Source organism: Phalaenopsis equestris, unplaced genomic scaffold (genome assembly GCF_001263595.1).
Source record: "Phalaenopsis equestris unplaced genomic scaffold, ASM126359v1 Scaffold000571, whole genome shotgun sequence".
Taxonomy (NCBI): domain Eukaryota; kingdom Viridiplantae; phylum Streptophyta; class Magnoliopsida; order Asparagales; family Orchidaceae; genus Phalaenopsis; species Phalaenopsis equestris.
In genome coordinates this window covers 58,132-79,373 of record NW_018165011.1, presented here as the reverse complement: position 1 = coordinate 79,373, position 21,242 = coordinate 58,132, and the positions used below count along the sequence as shown (strand labels likewise).

Genomic DNA, 21,242 nt, shown 5'->3' with positions numbered 1-21,242 from the left:
TAGTTGACGGTGGGGAATAAGGCTGCAGCCTAACGAAATTGATTTCAGGTCTTTGATATACCTTTGTAAATATATATAATAAAGAAAGGAAACCAAATAGGAGTTCCTCAAAATAAGAAAAACAAGAAACGGAAATATCTAATATAAGAAACACAATTAGTTAAGTATATTTTGAAGAAAGGGAATAAATTACTTCCTAATGTGGGTTAGAACTCTCCAACAGTAACCAGAGAACATTACAACTTTTGATGAGTTATATAATAGGCTTGGTACTATAATTGGAGAAACATAGATATAGAATATGTTAGGTATGAGATACAAAGTATATGGATTTTGATCAAGTCAAATGCATTAAAAAAAATGTTTCATAATCTTATTTAAAGACTAAGAAAATCAATGAAAGATAGTATTGTTAGTTTGAGAATGTATTAAATGAGATTTTCAAAAAAGATTCTTTTTAAAGAGTATAATGAATAAAAAGATGAGTATTATGAATTAATAAAATAAATATACATCTCTAAATAAAATGCATAAAGGTAAAGCTTTAGGTTTAGATTAGATATTTATTGAATTTTGAAAATTTTGGCACTACTGTAATGGTTTATTTATCCATTTTTTTTTTCAATTGAATTTTGAAGACTAACGTTGATTAATAAATAATCGAAGAAGAATCTTTTTTATGCCAATATGTAAGGATAAATGCGATACTTAAAATTATGGTAATTATAGAGTAAGATTTTTGAGCTATTCACTGAAGTTAGGTTGATAAACTAATGGAATATGATAATTTCTAATGAATAAAATTTATGAGTCATATAATGAAACTAGATGATAAATTAATGGAACATAGAATGTTTACATCAATTTTTGAAAAACATGTGATCGCATATGAGGGAGTTCAGTTATGGAAGTGATCTTTGTGTCAGATAATCAATAAAAAAATTATAGAAAGTAAAGAAATTATATTCAAATGATTTTATTGATTTTGAGATCAAGCATCAAAATAATTGAGTAGTTGCGCATTATGAAAAGAATATGTTATTAAAACATGCTGAAGTTATTAAATATATACTTGATAAAGCACTTGTTCATATTAAAAATAGTTGTGCATTGATTAAAGAATTTTTAGTTGCAACAAGATTACATCAAGTATCATCATTGAGTTCATCTCTTTTTTGTTAGTGTTGAAAGTATTTGCTAAAGATATTATTGCTGAGAGGTGCCTTGTTGTATGCTTTGCAGATGACAGTTATAATAAGTGAGATATCTATTGATATAAGTGAGAAGAACAATGAAAAATGTATTTAGAAAGTAGCAGTCTTAGAAATGATAAAAGAAAGATAGGATTTATAATATGACATTTTACTGTTTGTGATATTAACAGTTATTAATGGGTATTATTAGAAGATAAAGTGATACTTAGTTGTGATATGTTTATTTATTTTTGTTTTATTATTTAGAAGAATGGGGATATAAATGAGGATACATCTTCTAGAGTTATAGCTGCTTGGTTAAAATGAATCGCTGTGGGACTAGAATGCAATAAGAAGATATTATGTAGATTTGATGGTTAATTTTATTAAATTGAAAGCATGTTGGCGATTTTGTTTGTATTTAACTATTAGGCAACAAAAAAACATTGATAACTGTCGGTCAACTTTAAGTAGTTTGAACATATAATGAACGGGAGGAAATCCATCATAATAGACTAGTTGATAAAATTATTGTCAAAATTAGGAAGAAGGGATTAACATAAGGGAACATGTATGGAAACTGTTCAAATTTATTTGTGATGAATGCATCACCTCTAGTAGCAGTAAAAAATAATGAGTTTTACATGATGATTCATAAATTAGACGCCAGATAGTTGGGACTAGGTTAATGGTGATTGTGATATTACACTGCAATTTCTCTATAAATTAGCAAATTTCCATTATTTTTTTTCTTAAATATAACTTTTAACTTGATAAAATGATGTAGTGTATCTATGTGCTGAGAATCCAGTAAGTTCAACTTTGTGGCAATTGGATGTTTTGTTGCTATCTCGTAGATTTTAGCAATGCGTTCTTTCATGTGCTTTGTATTGTAATACATGATATATTATTTCCTTTCATGTTAGGTTTGGGGATGCACGCTTCGCCTTTTAGATGGATGTTTACCATTTTTAGAACTTTTAAAATAATTGAAACCATTGTCCAACATGATCTCAAGTACTTTTAAAATAATTCAATCACCAATCAGATGAATAAGAGAAGTTTCTTAATCTACATTCTTGATTTCATGAGAAATTCGTTATGGTTTTTTTGTTTGAAGTATTTTAAATGGATTAAAATTAATAAAGGATAATTACATTTAGACGACCTGAAACATTGATATTTTCAAATTAACCACTCGGGTGATTTTTTTGAACTATTGAACTTATACTTGTTATATTTGTCACGATCAAACTATTGAGAATTTGATAAAAATGAAAAACATGGGTTGGGGTTTTAGTATGAATTTTCATATTTGAGTGAGAATTTGAAAAATGAATGAAAGAGGAAGTTTCAGGTTGTTATATGTAATTGTCCCACTTAATAAAATTGGTTATTGATGTCACATTTGAAGTTGATTTGATAGTATTGATTTGTAAAATACATGGTATTTAAACTTTTAAAGTGGCTTCAAAATGGCTTTTCATCATCTTTATTTCTTTTGCATGCTTGATGAACGGTTTAACTGCTTACAAAAAGAGGAAACTTTGTTTTTTATAAGTAACTCATGTTTTTGATGCGCTGTTCTACTGTTTTGTCCCATTAAAAGATAGTATGCTTTCTTCTGGTTATTTTACAACTTACTTCTTTTTAAACTCAACATATTGTATTTTCCTTGATGCCGCTTTTATTAGTTACGAAGTTCAACTTTATTATGGAGCAATGTTCTCTTTATATATTATTAGCCTCAATTAAACGTTTTTGTTAGATGTTAGCATGATTAAAAAAAAATAAGAATCCACGCTTTGTTGATATATATATAACCGGCTGATTTTTTCCATTGAAAACTTTTCTAGTCTTAGTACCTTATACCGCAATTAACATAAATGTGTAAATATCTCATCAACAAATGCTGTGTAATTATTCAAATGCTGTCTTTTACTCAGTCTATGCTATTGCTTGCATGCTATTATGAATTTTTTTTTGTGGCATATGCATACACACCCCCCAATTCCCGTGCATTTTCATAGATGTCGCCTTACCTATGCATGAAAAAGATGAATTTTGCTTTTTAAAAGTTATAATGGTGATATTTTTTATGTGATATGAAATTTTGGGTGATAGAAATGTAGAAAGTGAAGTTTAGATGTTAGATATGTAAATATATAGAAATTCTTTGGATGGTTTAAACTTCAAATATTTGAAGTTGATAAATAATTTTCATGCAGTATGATGAAACCAAAGCCCAAGAAACGTTAGAGCGTAAAATAGCAAGGGCTCCTCCTGAACAGGGAACGGTCAGGATGCTTTCACGTGAGGAGTGGGATGAAATCCAGGAAATCAGACCAAGGACCCCGTTTGAGTCTGAGCTCGCTCGCCCTAATGCACGCATTAGAACCGGAGAGCCAATTCGCTTGGTTAGTTGCCCCCACCATATTGAAATAAAATTTCAATCAGCTTCATTGCAAATTTAGTTCATTAAATATTGTCTTTTTTTTTTCTTTTTTTCTTTTTTTTTTTTAATCGGGCAGGGTGAACACTTGAATCCGACATTTTTGAAATTCTTCATTTTGTTTCCATTCAATGTGCTATGCATTTGATCAGCAAATACTTTTTAGTTGTTTCTCGAGTTGATAGTTGATGTAAATTATGTAAATAGAAAAGGGGCATTTACATGCATACCACCCAATTCCTATGTATTTACATATCTAACGCTTAAGTTTTACTTTTCACATTTATGCCACCTATTCTCTCATATCACATCAAAAGTATCACCATTTTAAATTTCAAACTGTGAAATGCACTTTTTCATCCTTGGGTAAGGTGGCATATATGTAAAAATTGAAGTTTAGGTGTTCTATATGTAAATACATAGGATTTGAGTGGTATGCATGTAAATCTTTTACACACATACCACTGAACTCCTATCTATTTATATATCTAACACCTAAATATTGTTTTTTACATCTCTATCACCCAATCTCTCATATCACAAAAGAGAAATCTCTATTTGAACTTTAAAAATTTTAGAGCAACTAGAACATAAGCACAGTATGCTGTTGTGCAAAGTATCTGGAGTGCTAATTGATATTCGTTCTGTGCAGGAGGATTTGAAGGACTGGACCAGCGATGTATTCGCTCATGCTCTTACCAGAGCTGAAGGAATTGTAAAGCGGAGTTAATATAACAAATATCCATATTTGTCTCTTAAGGTTCTGGAAGTTTAGTTGCTTTAGAAAGTGAAGGATTTTATTTTCAGTCATTTTGGGCATGAAATTAAAAATTCGAATTTCAAGCGATTTGTTAGTTTGAACTTTGTATGTAATTTTATTGTTTTTTAATAAAGTATGATTTCTAAGTTGATAAATGTATTTGCTGATGATCTTACCAGAGCTGAAGTACACCAGATGGGGCAGGTTTTAAGCCTTGTTAACTTTTGATGTATGGTTGAAATTGCAGGCATGAGTTCCTTTCTGATTACTGCGGAATGTTGTACATGACTATTCTTCCATATGGCTCAGGAAGTTAGTTAACATGCAGGAGTTGATATACGGACCACAACGCGATACACTGGCAGAAAATAATAATAATAATAATCTTGCTGGCGTATCGTGTCTGTCGTCCGTACGTAGTTCGCGTATGAACAACGTGCGCAAACTTTTCTCGGAGCTAATGGCTTGATTGTTGGTTATTTCCTCACGAAAAACGTCATATTTATTACATAAATTATTTATATAATAATATATTATATTTATTTGTAATATATTTTAAATCATAACACCTCATGTGGCAATGTGGTTAGTGTCTTCTTCTGTAGATTTTTGAAAATGGTAAAAAAAAAAAAAAAAAAAAAAAGTTAGTTAACGTGCAATGATTAGTGTTTTTCTTACAGGAAATGATCTAAAGTCTGTGTATACATAAATATATGTATAATTCATTAAAGATAAAATTTATTTTTCAAAATATTTTATAAGGCAACATGTTTTTTAGTTTATTTTAAATTATACTTAAGTAAATATATTTATTTTTATAATGGTTTAGAGTAAAATAATTGTAGTGGGATGTTTGTTATATTTTTAATAAATATAATATATTAGTTTAAAAATTTAATGAATAAGACTATAATTTGGCCTATATAATTTATTGATAATGATGGTTAAAATTTATATATGTTTTTAGTGGCGGCACAGGATAATTTTTTTTCTTATTTGGTGTGGGGCTGACATTGACAAATTTAACTGAAGCATTTAGATGAGGACCATATTCAATAGTAGCACGATTTAATTGTTTTTAAAAATAAAATTAATGTGCCAATTTTATTTCATTTGATTTTCATTAAGGCACTAAATTAATTGTATATTCTTGCGTATTTATGTTTCAATTTTTGAGACTGATCCAAAAAAAATAAAAAATAAAAAATAAAAAATTTGGTTAACGTGCAATGATTAGTGTTTTTCTTACAGGAAATGGTTGTATACATAAATATATGTATAATTCATTAAAGATAAAATTTATTTTTCAAAATATTTTATAAGGCAACATGTTTTTTAGTTTATTTTAAATTATACTTAAGTAAATATATTTATTTTTATAATGGTTTAGAGTAAAATAATTGTAGTGGGATGTTTGTTATATTTTTAATAAATATAATATATTAGTTTAAAAATTTAATGAATAAGACTATAATTTGGCCTATATAATTTATTGATAATGATGGTTAAAATTTATATATGTTTTTAGTGGCGGCACAGGATAATTTTTTTTCTTATTTGGTGTGGGGCTGACATTGACAAATTTAACTGAAGCATTTAGATGAGGACCATATTCAATAGTAGCACGATTTAATTGTTTTTAAAAATAAAATTAATGTGCCAATTTTATTTCATTTGATTTTCATTAAGGCACTAAATTAATTGTATATTCTTGCGTATTTATGTTTCAATTTAAAAAAAATTATAACATTAATCTAAATAATTTAAAATTTAATTATTTTTTATAGTATTAACTAAAAACTATTTAAAACCTAAGTAACAAAATGAAATAATAAAAAAATTTACATGCATAGCACTCAACTCCCATGTATTTACATATCTACCAGCTAAACTTTAATTTTACATAAAATGTGTATTTCAATATTTCACTTTTCTTTTTCTTTTTTTTTTTTTTGAAGTTAAAATGATGACACTTTTGATAATATATACCACTTGAACTTGAAGGAAAATTTTATAACATAGTAGTGATACTTGCAATGTTTTATGGTGGAGAATGTTAGCCTTTGAAAGTGAGCATAAAATAAAGTTAAGTGTTGCTGAGATGAGAATGCTTAGGTGGATGAATGGCTTGACACAGAGACAAAATGCGAAACGAATTTATCTGTGAAAGGGTTGGTGTAGCTTAATTGCAGTTGGTTTGGTCACAATAAACGTGAGCTGCCAGAAGAACCAGATTAAGGGTCTGTTTGGGGCAGCTGCAGCTTATCCAGCTCCTGCTGATAAACAACTTATCCAGATAATCTGCTGATGGGCAGCTGATCCAGATAATCTATCTGGCTGTTTGGTTAGTGTGTTTTGAGAACAACTGATTCTGGAGAAATGACCAATCTGCCTCTGTTCTGGATAAACTATTGAGCTGTTTGGTTCGTGCGTTTTGTAAACAACTTATTTGCAAATTTTTTATTTGAATTAATAATATGTGTAGTAGAATAAGTTATTTTATCAACAAAATTAAAGATCAAATTTTAAGACACGACAATACAAATAAGTATAGCTACATTTATATAACTCAAATATATCTGAACACAAATAAGTAGGAATTGAAGCACTCGAACCAGATGCGATGTTTTGAAATTTTGATATCGACGAAATTTGAACAGCGGTGTCCAGTTCGGATCTCATAGAAACATACTCACTGTCGGCCCACCTGAAGAATTTGCAGTCCTTCTGTCGTTACAAAGGTCGAGATGTGTCTTTCAAGTGATGTGCCAATTGATGTATTGTAAGATGATTAATATTATTGTTTGAAAAAATCAATCTGTTCTCTGATTTTTTCTTTTAAATTATAGTGACTTCTACCAAAAAATAATTTCTTAATTTTAAATTGATTGACTTGTAAAACCAATTGGAACAACATAGCTTGCAGTGACCAAGCACCTTTCTTGCAGAAATAACATAGTTCAATAAATCTTAACCGCCACAGTTCCAAAAAATAACATAGTTCAATAAATTACACCACAAATGAAAATAATAATAATTTTATGAAAATTCAAAAGTATCAATACCATCATAGTTCCAAGAGTATAATAAATCTTAAGCATTACTAATTCAATTTTCGTCAATTCTTTCAAAGCAAAGGTGTGGCTAAAACTGACATTTTAGATAAATTTGAATTTGTAACTTCAATGCATTAATTATTGTATCAAACATTAAAGAAAGTTGTGTAGTACAAAGTGATTAGAATGAGTTCCAATTTAAGTATGTAAAAAAGGAATTCTTGGTAAGAAAAATGATGGGGTAATTGAACAGTCTCCTAAATATTAAAACATAATAGAACGAGGTCGAAACTAAAATTGAGACAGAATTGAGACAGACTTGTGTTTTTCATATGTTATGCTCATAGCATTACCCCTATGCATAAGAAATCAAGTGTCTGCAACTAAAATACCCAATTTTTTTTCACAAATGATACGTACATCAAACATAAATAACAACAAAAATCACCAAATCACGGAGCTGATAAATTCAAGGAATATGGTCGACAAATTATAAATAACCAATTTTTATCCCCAAAAAATGAGAGAGAGAGCTCCCTGATTGTGGTCAGATATATTTTAGAACCTATAAATGAAATGGTCTTTAGATTTGTTCACCAATTAAAGTATTGCTCAAATGAAACCACAAAACAAGCATTGATGGAAAACATACAACAAATTTCTAATCAAAAGCAAACTAATCGAATAGAAATGCAAACCGTATACCTTTTTCTTATGATTTACGCAAAGTTAAAATGTACAGCAAAAAAAAGAACAACAAAATGACAATCAAATTTCAGTAATGAAAAGAAAAGAGGGCAGACAAAAGAGACGTAGAGATTGCAGGCAAAGTGAACATCAACATGTAAGAAAGGAAAATGATCATCTTGGTCGTCCTTTAGGATTCTCTTCGCCAATTTGTAATCTTGAACTCCGTGTGATGGCGAGAGGCGAGGGCGAGAGGTGTCACGGGAGGAAAAAACTTAAGAACGGTACTTCAATACGCGTGCCGCAGGGACTATCCCGCGGTCGCGTCTATTAAAGAAATGAAAACTGAGTTTTTCATTAATCTATCCAAACGCAATAAACAAGCGGACTGACGGCGTTTTCAAAACGCCACCCGCAGTTATAAGCTGCCCCAAACGGGCCCTAAGAGAGTAGATGTTTTAGATTCAACTTATGTTAAGAAAGATAAGGGTAGACCTAAAAACTTAGCATATTGTATAAAAAAATTCTTAATTTATTATAATTAAATAAAAATATGGCAATCAATAGAACTCAATGGAGAAATATTTCCCCCGGGTCTTATATATAGTGCATTATATATATATATGCGTAAGAGCTAATGTTGTATCAAATTCACTCAATGGAGAAATATTTCCCCCGGGTCTTATATATAGTGCATTATATATATATGCGTGAGCTAATGATGTATCAAATTCGAATTGTTATCCATGGGATTATTTAATCAATCGGCTGATTGAATTTCATTCTTATCCATGGGATCTAATGTCCACATGAAGCCCAGCTGCCGAGCATCAATTTGCCTAGCAGGTTAAATTTAGTTTGGTAATATAAGAGATTAGCAATCAGCAAGCGGACTAGTTTGTTTCAGAAAATTGCTTCAAAATTTCCAATATTAATCAAGGAAATATTTAAAAAAGTGCCACCCAATTCCTATGTATTTACATATCTAACATCTAGACTTCAAATTTTACATGCAATGCCATCTTAACTTTACATGAAAAAGTACATTTCACTTTTAAAATTTTAAAATGCATCTAGACTGAAATATTAGACGTGATATAAAAGCTTTGAGGGATAAAAGTGTAAAAGTGAACTTTAGATGTTAGGCAATTGGGCGGTATGTATGTAAATGCCTCAAAATTAAAATATAAAGATTTTTTTAAAAAACATGAATGTCGCACTTGACTTTATTCGAAAGAAGAAAAAGAATTTACATTCCAACAATAAAATAAAAACTACAACATACGAACAAACAACCAAAAAAATATACAAGTGACATGCAAACAGCCAAAACACAAACTCTAAGAGAAACTTCAAATAAAGAAACAACTGGAACCCAAGAAATAAGAATCAGATACAACAATTATATTTAATAACAACTGATCTAACACATCACTAGGAAGAAGGAGAACAATCACTTGGAAGCATCATAAATCTACACCTCCAGCCAGTCATGAAGGATGATGAATCTGCACCTCCGATCAGTCACCAAAGTTGGTAAAGTTCGCACCTTCAATTGAAGCCATAGAAAGGATCTCTCCAGAAAAGACAAGATCATAGCAATTTGCAAAATAACAATCAAAAAAAAAAAAAAAAAAAAAAAAAAATTCCTCTGGGAAAAAGAAAGTAAAAAAAAAAAAAAAAAAACCTCTGGGAAAAAGAAATGTTATACAGCTAGTTCACAAGATACTAAAAAGACATATCCAAATAAGAATAAGGAAAAGACCCCCAAAAAATAGAGCATCACCAAAAAATAGAAAACAAACATCAACAATAATAAGAGCTTAGAACTTACCTGTAAATAAATATTAAAATTTCATCCAGGTAATATGACTATTAAAATCAAAAGATTGCTAATATTCAAAAATGCGATTTAATTTTATAATAATTGGAAATCCTCAAGGTTAATTCCAATCTCAGCGCAAATAAAAAGATAAAGAATAAAAGTTCAAACTATAAAAAAAAATAAACAAAACAGTAAAATATGAAGATTAGAAACAGTAGTAAAACACTTGAGCCAAAACAGGACCAGAAAGGAGAACAACCACTCAAAATTAGCAACGATGCAACCAAATATTAAAGAAACTAAAATCTGCAAAAAAAAGAGAAAAATAAGCTACATGAGTTGGCGCTCATGTTGCTTTTTTGTAAGATGATCAGAGCTGAGAAAGATTGAATATGGTGACAATTTGGTTTAAAAAGATAAAGAATAAAAGTTCAAACTATAAGAAATAATAAACAAAACAGTAAAATATGAAGATTAGAAACAGTAGTAAAACACTTGAGCCAAAACAGGACCAGAAAGGAGAACAACCATTCAATATTAGCAAGGATGCAACCAAATATTAAAGAAACTAAAATCTACACATTCAAATGACGACATAATAGAATCTCTCCAAACTAGTCAAGACCATAGAAAACAACAAGATAAATCACAAAACAAAACCACAAAAAAGAACAACACTAGGAAATATAAAGGATAAAATACATGCATGGTCACACTAGCAAGCTTACGAGCATAAATCTAGACTTGTGAAAATGAATTTTCTATTTTTTATCACCTTTTATTGTCAATATGCCTGTGTTCATATAAATTACCGCTTTCTCAAGGTTTTCACACTAGTTTTGTTGTAATGTTTGATTTCAACATCAAAACTTAACTTGACATAAGAAAAATTATTCATAAGAGCTTTTTTAAAAAAAAGGAAATTAGAAAACTTTAAAGAATCAAACAAGGAGATAATAAGTAAGCTCCAAAAGAATAAGTGAACTCCAAAATGAAGTAGTAGAAGAATTTCCTAAATCAAGTTAAAGCATCCATGAGCCTATTTAAAGGTTCAATCGAAGATATGAAAGCAATCTTAAGCCAAATTGTCACCATATCCAATCTTTTTCAGCTCTAATCATCTTACAAAAAAGCAACATGAGCGCCAACTCATGTAGCTTATTTTTCTCTTTTTTTGCGCTCAAAAGGTTGTCACATTGGTTAGAAAAGAATTTAGAATCATGCAAACCACGTTCAAGCCCTCGCACAGCTCAAGGAAAAGTTAGCAGGATAGGCCAAATGTGCCGAGCTTCTAATCTAAATAAAGCATTTACATCCATATTCTGCTAAAATTTCAATAACAAAAGCTTTAAAATGTCCCAATAATTCCAATTAATTTATTTTTTCATCACAATACTCGTGTCAATTTTTCATGAAAAGAACTGTTCACTAATAATTTTAATTTATTTATATCCTTGCCTTAAAATCCTTGATATACTATTAGGTCAATAGTATAATCTTTTCTATCTCATGTATAAAAGAGGAAAGAGAGGGGACCTTCTTATTCCCTCTTCAACTCACTTTTCTAAGGGCTCTAGATCTTTTTCCTTAAGGCTCTTTCTCTCTCTCTCTCTCTCTCTCTCTCTAAAATTTTGTGAGTTGCAGAAACCTCCCAAAAGCCATTTTTATTCGGCTGATCTGAGATAAAAAATTAATATTTTTCCTAAGGTTCCTTCCAAGAATCACTTTCATCTCACTCTCTCCTTGTAGTATTCTTCCTATAATACTGGATCCTTCACCAAGTTGTATACACTCATGCACACCCTACGCCCTAAAAGGATTCGAGAAATATAATTAAATATAAAAATAAAAATGTAGGCAATGTGCATGAAAGAGAGTGATCAAGTGATTAATCAAAATATGAACAATCCTACTAGTGACCTCATACTTAATAACTACAGTGTATAAATGACTGAATAAGATGTAACTAAGATGCTGTTTGCATAGTGTTTTGATTGCTTCTACTTAACTAGTTAATTCACTTTAATCCTTATATGAATGCTTAAAAAATTTTATAATTAATTACTACAATTATAAGCCAAAATATATGTGACAAGTAACACAAGATGTCACATATTATAAAGCGAGTGGTCTATAATTAAGCAGTACGAATGTAAAAGCCCCAAATTTTATAAATCTATGTATTTGATTTATAGCACGCTAGATCCGACCAACAAGTCCCCACATGTACTCCATCACTCCTATCATCATTTCAAACAAAAATTTACAAACGCAACATCCAATTCTTATGCATTTACGTATCTCATGCCTTACCCATACACGAAATTATGGATTTCACTGTTACACACTGTTGAAAAGTGTGACTTGAGTGCTTAGTTTGTAAAACTGGAATGATTATTTTGTGTGCGCTGTTCAATAAGAATTATGGCCCACTAACATATATTTTTGGTGTGTTGAAAAGTGTGACTTGAGTGCTTAGTTTGTAAACTGGAACGATTATTTTGTGTGCGCTGTTCAATAAGAATTATAGCCCACTAACATATATTTTTGGTAGAGCGATTATTTTGATTGGTTCACCACATGCATTTCTGTGTGGGTTGAACGTACGCAATAATTTTTAAGGGTATTAATGGGAGATACGTGATAAATGCTTCAGAATCCGGTGTTGTGTATGTAAATACTCCCATTTTTAAATATATTAACTAGTTTATTTCTTTTTTTTTAATAGTTTATATATAAATGAAATAAATTTAAGGAAAAATTATATACATAGCACCTAAATCTTATGGATTTCATATCTCACACCTAAATTTTTATTTTAAAAAAATGCTGATAATGATTACTATTTTTATATGATTGTGAAAGTTTAGGCGTGAGATGGATAAACATGAAAGTATTTGATGTTACGTGTAAAAGCCCCCTGAATTTAAACGTCACAGAGATGAACTTCTTTTGTTTGAAAGATTCGAAACGATCCGCGGTAGGCGCTGCCATTCCGGCGTTTGGCTGCTTAGGGTCGCGAAACCGTCGTCCTCGATTAAGCGGCGGCGGTTTTGCCTCTTGGGAGTGAAATCAGACCCAGTCTTCCATCTAATCCAGTAAGCTGTAGCTCTTTTTGGATAACCTCTACTCTCAATTCATCACTCCGTGTAATAAATTTGTGGAAGTAACTGCGAGAGAGAGTTATTTCAAGCGTTCCTTCTTCTATACGGTTTCTTTGGAGGAAAATGGAGTGCTTGTTGATCGGCAATCCGTCTAGGATCAGGCTTGTGCCGCGGGCCTTGCCGACCAAAGGATACAGGAAAAGCTTGCGTTCTGAAGTTTTAAAATTGGGAATTTCGAAGGGAGGTAGAAAGGGAATCTTTCCCCTCTGCTGCTTCAGCTTTTTTGATGAAGATGTACGTCGTGTTCTTCTATTGATTATCCTGTGCCTAATGTTGGATAAAAGTTTTTTTTTTTTTTAATGCTGTTCGATTTTTAATTTGTTTTTGTAAGGTAGAATTGTTCTTAACAAATTCACATTTAAATTATTCATAATTTATAAAAAAGCAAAAGTTGTCGAATTTATCCGAGTGATTGTAAAATAATTGATCTTCTTATGCTTCACTAATCTGAAGCTGCTGTTTTTACAGTATTCCCCCTATAAAGCGGCAATGAATTTACTTAACAAAGATTTCATTACAAATTATGCTGAAGTCAGTGAGTGGGAAAGTGGGAAGTCTCAGGAAACGATACTAAAAAATCAAGGCATAATGATTAGAAGACGACCTCCTTATGGACCTCCATCTCACACAGTAGCACCTCGCAATATTTTGGAGAAAATTATTTGGGACAAGGAAGTTGAAGTTGACCAGGTATTCTCAGGTCTACACAAGAGCAATTTCATAAAATTTCCTTTTTATTAAGGATTTTGCTTCCGTTTTGCTTTTGTTTTCAGTTAAAACAGAGAATGCCGTTAGACATGATCACCGAAGAGCTTAAGAATGCTCCTCCTGTCAGAGATTTTATACTGGCTTTGAAATTTGCTCATCAACAAACTTTTAAGCCTGCTTTGATTGCCGAGGTGAAAAAGGCTTCTCCAAGCAGTGGAGTGCTTCGGGAGGACTTTGATCCTGTATGATATTTTTATATTTCCTTCTGTCATTTGGTTCATTTTTCTGAACTGGAAGCTTCTTAATAGTCAAAAAAATATTTATTCCCTGGTTGTTTGGGATCACTTTCATATGTTGTTGATATTCTTACTGAGTTTATTTTTCTACTCAATTTGGTTGATAAATGGCCTTTGGGGGCGTGGGGCGCTTCATTTCCACTCGAAGTAGTTTAGAATCCACCTGACTAATCTCAATATTACAAATGGATTTCCAAATTCATTAAGAACATGATTGCCTACAACTACTCAAAACCAAAGTAACAAGTTATCAGCAACACAAACAATGATCTCAAAAGAGGGGAGGGGGGAGTTCAGAATCCATCCGACTAATCTCAATATTAAAAAAGGATTTCCAAATTCATTAAGATCATGATTGCCTACAACTACTCAAAACCAAAGTAACAAGTTATCAGCAACACAAATAATGATCTCAAAGCAATTTGGCTGCATGGTTGGCTGTTCATCGGTTTCTAAAAGACTACGAGATAGGCTGGTCAAATAATTTGGATGATGTTCAAAACAAACTTAAAGATCTCATAGTGTGGGAATTTAAAGTTAGCATGAATCTGGTTGGCCCACAAAAATGTATCAGAAGACTTTTCAACCAATATCTCGAGTGTGCCAATGATCACTTAACCTGAATTATCTTTGGTTAAAACATTTAGGGCTTATTTGGGTTTACTTTTGTTTTTTTTATTTTTTAGTTTTTGTTTTGCTTTTATTTTAAAAACATGTTTATTTAATATATTTTTTGTTTTAAAAACAAACTAGCTTGTTTTTAAAAATACTCAAAATATTTAAAAGTTGTTATGAATGTTTTTAAAAACAACTAAACTTGATCATACCAAAATGTTTTGTTCTAAATTAAAATATAAACAAAATAAAATAAAAGTAAAAGGCAAAAAACGAAAATCAAAAGTGATCCCAAATGGCCTCATAGAATTTACAAAAATTTTAAACTATTCTTTACAACATTGTTGTTTTCTATATAAATATTGTGTGAGATTTATTTCAAAAATTCATTTAAGGTTTGATTAATATTGGATAAGTGATTAAAGAAAACCTATATTAAAATTATTTTGCATCGCTATTGAGGGACTCTATGTTCATGACTTACTAGGGCCATAAGGTTCCTTTCATGGCAGGCTCCAGGAAAGCTTGATATAGGCAGCCTTTTTCTTATATGAGAGAGGTTGTTTCTTGATATATTTCATTTTACAATGGTGCAGTCTAATGACTGCACCGTGGTTAGTTCCCTAATTTGCTATGTTCAATAGGCATATCATAATAGGCCTCCAGGCTATGTTCAATAGGCATATCATAATAGGCCTCCAGGTGGAAGTTATGTGGAATAATCATTGCTTTGAGTGTAATTTTAACATTCATAATTGATATTTGTGGGCTAAATTTTATTTTGGTAAGTAGTTTTAATTATTTGATTCATTTTTAGACTAGATAGGAATTCAACAAGAAAGGCTCAAGAGTATGGTCATGAGACCTGAATTTTTTTGGGAAAATAAAATTACCATGTTGAATTTTAAGTTAAGAAGAGTGTAACACTGTTGGTTAGAGAAAAAGATTTGATAAATATTTTAAATTTATTATGTATAGAATGGGCATCATTATGCCTCATCATAAAGCATATTAGTATACAATAAGTATGTTGAATGTGTAAGTTGTAGAGTTGTAGTGTTTTTGATTGTTTTCAAAATTGTGAACTTAAATACTCCGTGGAAGGATGGATAGAATGATAGACGAGGCAAACTATAAGTAGGGTTGTGATCTTTAGGTGACAAACAGGTAGATGAATGAATGGAGCGTGGCCTTGATATGATTTTCTTTACTATATGGTTTTTACATTCTACCACTACATTTCGAAGGAAGAATTTATGTGCTATCTCCTTGATCGGATACAGTATTTATTTTGTATCATGGTTTCTTTCCATGTAATTATTATAAAGACTTACATCTTATCTCCTAATCAATCCAAGTTTTTCATAAATTTTTTAACTATCCGGGACTAAATTTCCTCAATTGTTTGTTGCCAAACTTGTTTTTCACATCTTCTCATCGTATTAATTGAATTCTTTTCCTCCCACTTCTTCTTTGTTAACATTATCTTGTTCCCACTTTTACTGGTATGTTTTTAAAAAACTATCTTGACTCTTAACTATTTTTAATCCGGTTTCGGGTTTTCCTATGAAAGCTGGGTTTCAACTAGTGTTGAATTCTTTCTTTTATCAATAGTACTCTAAAAATACCCATATTAAATTTGTTTTGTTATTTTCCTTATATTTTGGAATAAAAAAGTATCATACAAATTCTTGTTACTTCTATGTTTTTCAAAATATTAGTTAAGAATGTAGTAACTGAATCAATGCTTCATATAAGAATCTGGAACGTAAGCCAAATACAACTTAAAATCCTAGATGACTACATCTATGACTTCCTATTCTTTTTAGTTTTTTTTTCCATAATGGCATATTACCCTCTAGAATATCCGCCATTCTTACTTTAGTTTTAACTGCTTTTAATGATTTCAATGTAGAGGCTGGTATTTTAAAATAGGGGTATGTACATACCTACGACCCAATTCCTATGTATTTACATATTTAACACCTAAAATATACATTTTACATTTATAGCACCCAAATCTTTCACACCACACCAAAAATACCACTATTTTGACTTTTAAAAGGTGAAATACACCTTGTCATGCGTAGGGAAGGTGGCATAAATGTAAGAATTGATGTTTAGGTGTTAAATATGTAAATACATAAGAATTCAGTGGTATGCATGTAGGCAAATCATCCTTTAAAACAATATAATCCATTCTCTATTTATTTTTCCGTCCATCATGCAAAACTAAAATGAACTAAATCATTAGATTTGACAGGTCCAAATAGCTCTTGCTTATGAGAAGTATGGAGCAGCATGTCTGAGTGTTTTGGCTGATGAAAAGTATTTCCAGGTGAGTATATTGCGGTGGAAACATAATTAATGTTGTTTTAGAAGTTTTCCAGGGAAAGAACCATAAGATATTCTGATCTCTTCTAACATATTTCCGTTCTAGGGAAGCTATGATAATTTGGAGGCCATTAGGAGAGCTGGTGTTGAGGTTTTGTAGCTTCACATATATTTCAAATATGATTTTTCTTTTTTACTTTATTATGAGATTTATTTATCGTCAGTGTACAATCTGCTTAATTAGAGAGTGCTTGCAGTGCCCGCTTCTCTGCAAGGAGTTTATTGTTGCTCCCTGGCAAGTTTGTTATGCTCGTTTGAAAGGGGCAGATGCAATCCTTTTAATTGCTGCTGTATTGGCTAACATTGAAATCAAGTATGTTTCTATGATGTGTGATAAACTCGGCATGGCTGCTCTGGTTGAGGTTCGTGATCTTGATCATTACGTATTACATTTTCACTGCTGCTTTTTTGATAAAGCTCCAATTATTTTTTTGATATTGCATGCATGCTTTATTAAAGGCATTATGCTCTCTCATGGAGTACCTAATATTTGAGGCACTAGGCGTCACCTTGGGCACTTTAGCTTAGTGAAGTGATGTGATAAATGAATTTATGTATTTTAATTATGAGTAATATTTTTGAAGAGTACAATATGATAATCCTAATTATAAAATATTAAAATGCCAATATGTTTGCTTAGATCAAGAGTCGTCTTTTCCAAAAAAAAGGTCGTTCAATTATATCTTGAAAGCAGGAAGTAATGCTAGCGGGATGTATAGAGGCTTATCTAATAGTGTCCTAGTATGTGCTACATTTCTATATTGTTAACTCTAGTCTTTAAATGGTTGAGGGCACAACGATGTAATATTTTTGGTTAAGTTGTAATATAGTTGTTTATATAATTATTTAGTGCTCTTATATTTTCTTTTAGGTGCATAATGAAAGAGAAATAGACCGTGTTTTGGGCATTGAAGGAATAAAACTTATTGGCATCAATAACCGTGACCTTGGTAAGTTAATTTGCATTGCAGTTTAGTATTTATATTGTCTAGCCTTCTGTTTTTTTTTTCCTCCCATGATCAATTTACAGTTTTTTCTCACGAGTAAGCTTTCTCTGATATTATCTTTTTCTGAAACGCTAGAACTAGACATATTCTTTTTACTCTTTTTTATGGCTCATGTCATGGAACTGTTGGAGATCTCATTCTTTTACCTCCTTTAGTATTTTCTACTTTGTGGTAGCTTTGCCGAAAAGTGGTTACCAGTTTGTAGTTTCGCAAATTGATTCTGCTCACTTTGCAATAACTATAAATGCTTGTATGCTAATTCCTTCACTTTCTCCTTAAATGAGATTCAGATGTTTTGTTGTTCAACCCTGATATCATCTTTTTTTTTTTTTGTTAAATTTTTTTCCCTCTTTTTTCTTTTTCCTGCTTGTTATTCTTCTTCATGTTTCATAGTTCATTGTCCCGCCATCTGATGTAATTTTGTACTATATGCTTATCCAAGTTTCTTTAAGGAGGGTACCATCTTTTGAGACAGCTCTTGGTTTGAGTTGACTCCATGCTGAAATGCATAGCTTAAACTACTGCTCTGCCAAGTTTTTTTTAATAAAAAAGAGATTCACCACATTAGCTATTTTTGTGGAGTGGTTTTCAGATAGGCGTAGTAGTTCAGGCGCAGGATGAAGCATTATGAAATTTAGTATGGACATTGTAAATTTACAATGAAATATCGAAAAAAAAGGAGATGATCAAAATATGGTAAGTATATTTGAAATAGAATAGTGGAATAAGGCCCAACATGGACTTCTGAAATGCTCTTGGGATCTAGATGTCACCTTCCACTCTTTTGTAGTTTTAGGAAGATAGAATAATAAGAGAATTAAAAGCATATTAATTAGTTATGGATTTCCCCTAGCTGAAGGTGAATTGACTAAGATTTATTTTAATTTTGGGGCATTGAGGTTTCCAACTGTGTTGATGACTTTAGATTTATATGGAGGGAATGATTGGAATGAATGACTTGCCCAACTAAGCTCTCATAATTTTGTCATTCTAGTAGATATAACGATAGATAGCCAATGTATGTTCATTCAGAGAGTCTGATTAACAGCCATGAATTGACTATTATCATGCATCCCATGTAGACCAGGATTACATCTTGCTAATGAGCGTCCTCTATTTCATGGTTTGATGATTTTCCTTAAAAGAAAAAATGCATTATGTTTCCAAGCTTTGCCGACTTCCATACAAAAGTGTGAGTTGATGATCACCAAGGATTCTATAGCTTGGTTTGACATATTCACTAAAATTGACTTTGGAGACTTGAAGCATGCTGAGTACATAGATGAGGTATTGACTCCAGCTTTGGGGGTTTGACATGAGCAATTCAACAATTTTGGGATGAATTTTGGATCCACCATGAAAGAGGAGTACATGAAGCTATATTGGCTGGATATGGTTTTCTTTTTGTGAGCACATTTTGTAGTTGTAGTTTTATATTAGAAATTTGACCGAACAGAATCTTTTAGGGTCCATTCCTTATTGTTGAGATTATTAATTGTGTGGTAAATGATTTTTTGTCGTAACTATCTTTTTCCTTTAAAGGGAACCCTGCCTAAATGTTAAATTCAGGTTCGATTGATTAACATTATGAGCCTAATAATGTTAGGAAGACGATTTACATTCAGAAGGATTGCAGAGATTAAACTAAAAAGAGGCAAGAGCATGCAATTTTGATAATAAAGAAGCCTAAAAGTGGCCTATACCTTTGTCGGCCGTTTTATCGTTCACTTCACTTTCGTAGTTTGGAAACGGTGATGATTTTGTGATTTTGAAAATAATTTAAATATAAATATAACTTTTTTTAAAGAAGTAACGTTTTTAATTTTTAAAATAAGTGAGACCAAACAGTCTCACATTTTAAATAGCTTAGATGATTTAACACAATACTACAAGCAATACACTTATCCCGAAGAATAAATATATTACTTTGTAATAGGGATTCAATCATCTAGACTAAACAATTTGTGACATCCGTTTGGTCTGCGAAATATTTTTATAAAAAGGCCAACAAGTTCCCCTATCTAACATAAAAATTAGATAGGGTTTATTTTATCTGGGTTCCTGGTTCCCTATAGAGGCAAGCCCCTATAGTTAATTACATCTTAAATGATCGAAATCACTTAAGAAAACTCTCGATTAAGATCAGGTGGTTTTGCTTTCAAGATTTCAAAGTTTAGGTTTTCACAATTGGACATGGGAAAATCAAATGGGAATGGCTCAAAATATGAACAATTATTTAAGGAATCTCAAAATAGGAACAATTATTTAAGGAATTCAAAGGGAAGAAAAGTAGGGGACATCACAGATCCAGGAGAAACCCCAGAGATGTCCCAACTATCTTATTATTCGGCTTTATGTTTTTGAAATGATGTTTATTTGATATTTCAATCCTGCAAATTATTTAAGCCTTAGGACTTATGTTTGCACAACGTCAGACTGTGCAAATAGCCTAAAAGACAGAAGGATTTACACCATACCGTACGGTAACCTCGGAATCCTAAAACGTTAGGACTTATAATTGTACAACAGAGTTGTACAAAAAGCCTAAAGAGTGATCCTATGGGTTGTTTAAACTAAAGAAAGTGTTAGGTGATGTGAATGTGTTTTGTTGCTGCAGATTCATCTTGAAGTTATCCCTTGCCGCGCTGCCCACGATGTTTGCTCCGAGCCTCTCGTAGTAGCACCTCCTGGTTAGTTTTAATTTTGAAAATACGCCTAATTACTAGATTATCCTAAACTAAGGCATAGTGTATCAGAGTAACTAAGCATGCAGTGTGAAAGAAAAGTAAGAGGGCACTGTATAGTAAAGAGAAAAAGACAATATAACATGCTTAAAGAAGAACAAAACATGCTAGGGAAGCAGTATAACAGGCTACACATGAAAGACAGTAGCAGGTAGAAACAAGACAAGTGTAACATGCTTCACAGGAAGAACAGTAGGAAAATATGCTATACAGGAAGAGCAATAGCAGGTAAAAGTAGGAAAATAAAATGCTGTAAAATGTAAAGCAAACCTGTACGCACCCGTGAGATCAGATGTTCCTTAAGTGTAGCAAGCCTAAATGCATCTCAAAAAGCAAAATCT

General features: G+C 31.3%; 2 protein-coding genes across 3 annotated transcripts in view; both read left to right on the top strand.

The window, feature by feature from the left end:
• Positions 1-4,583, top strand: part of LOC110029406 — a 28,337-nt gene extending 23,754 nt beyond the window's left edge. For both annotated transcript variants that reach the window (XM_020731686.1, XM_020731685.1), the window contains 2 exons: positions 3,422-3,610; positions 4,298-4,583. In XM_020731686.1, coding sequence (XP_020587345.1) covers positions 3,422-3,610; positions 4,298-4,375 — 267 coding nt within the window. In that variant the 3' untranslated portion in view covers positions 4,376-4,583. The remainder of the gene's footprint in view (positions 1-3,421; positions 3,611-4,297) is intronic.
• An 8,302-nt stretch (positions 4,584-12,885) lies between these two features.
• LOC110029408 (indole-3-glycerol phosphate synthase-like) overlaps positions 12,886-21,242 on the top strand; it is a 24,022-nt gene continuing 15,665 nt past the window's right edge. Inside the window, exons 1-7 of the mRNA XM_020731687.1 lie at positions 12,886-13,371; positions 13,606-13,827; positions 13,911-14,087; positions 17,020-17,094; positions 17,197-17,241; positions 17,348-17,512; positions 18,022-18,100. Coding sequence (XP_020587346.1) covers positions 13,201-13,371; positions 13,606-13,827; positions 13,911-14,087; positions 17,020-17,094; positions 17,197-17,241; positions 17,348-17,512; positions 18,022-18,100 — 934 coding nt within the window. The 5' untranslated portion in view covers positions 12,886-13,200. The remainder of the gene's footprint in view (positions 13,372-13,605; positions 13,828-13,910; positions 14,088-17,019; positions 17,095-17,196; positions 17,242-17,347; positions 17,513-18,021; positions 18,101-21,242) is intronic.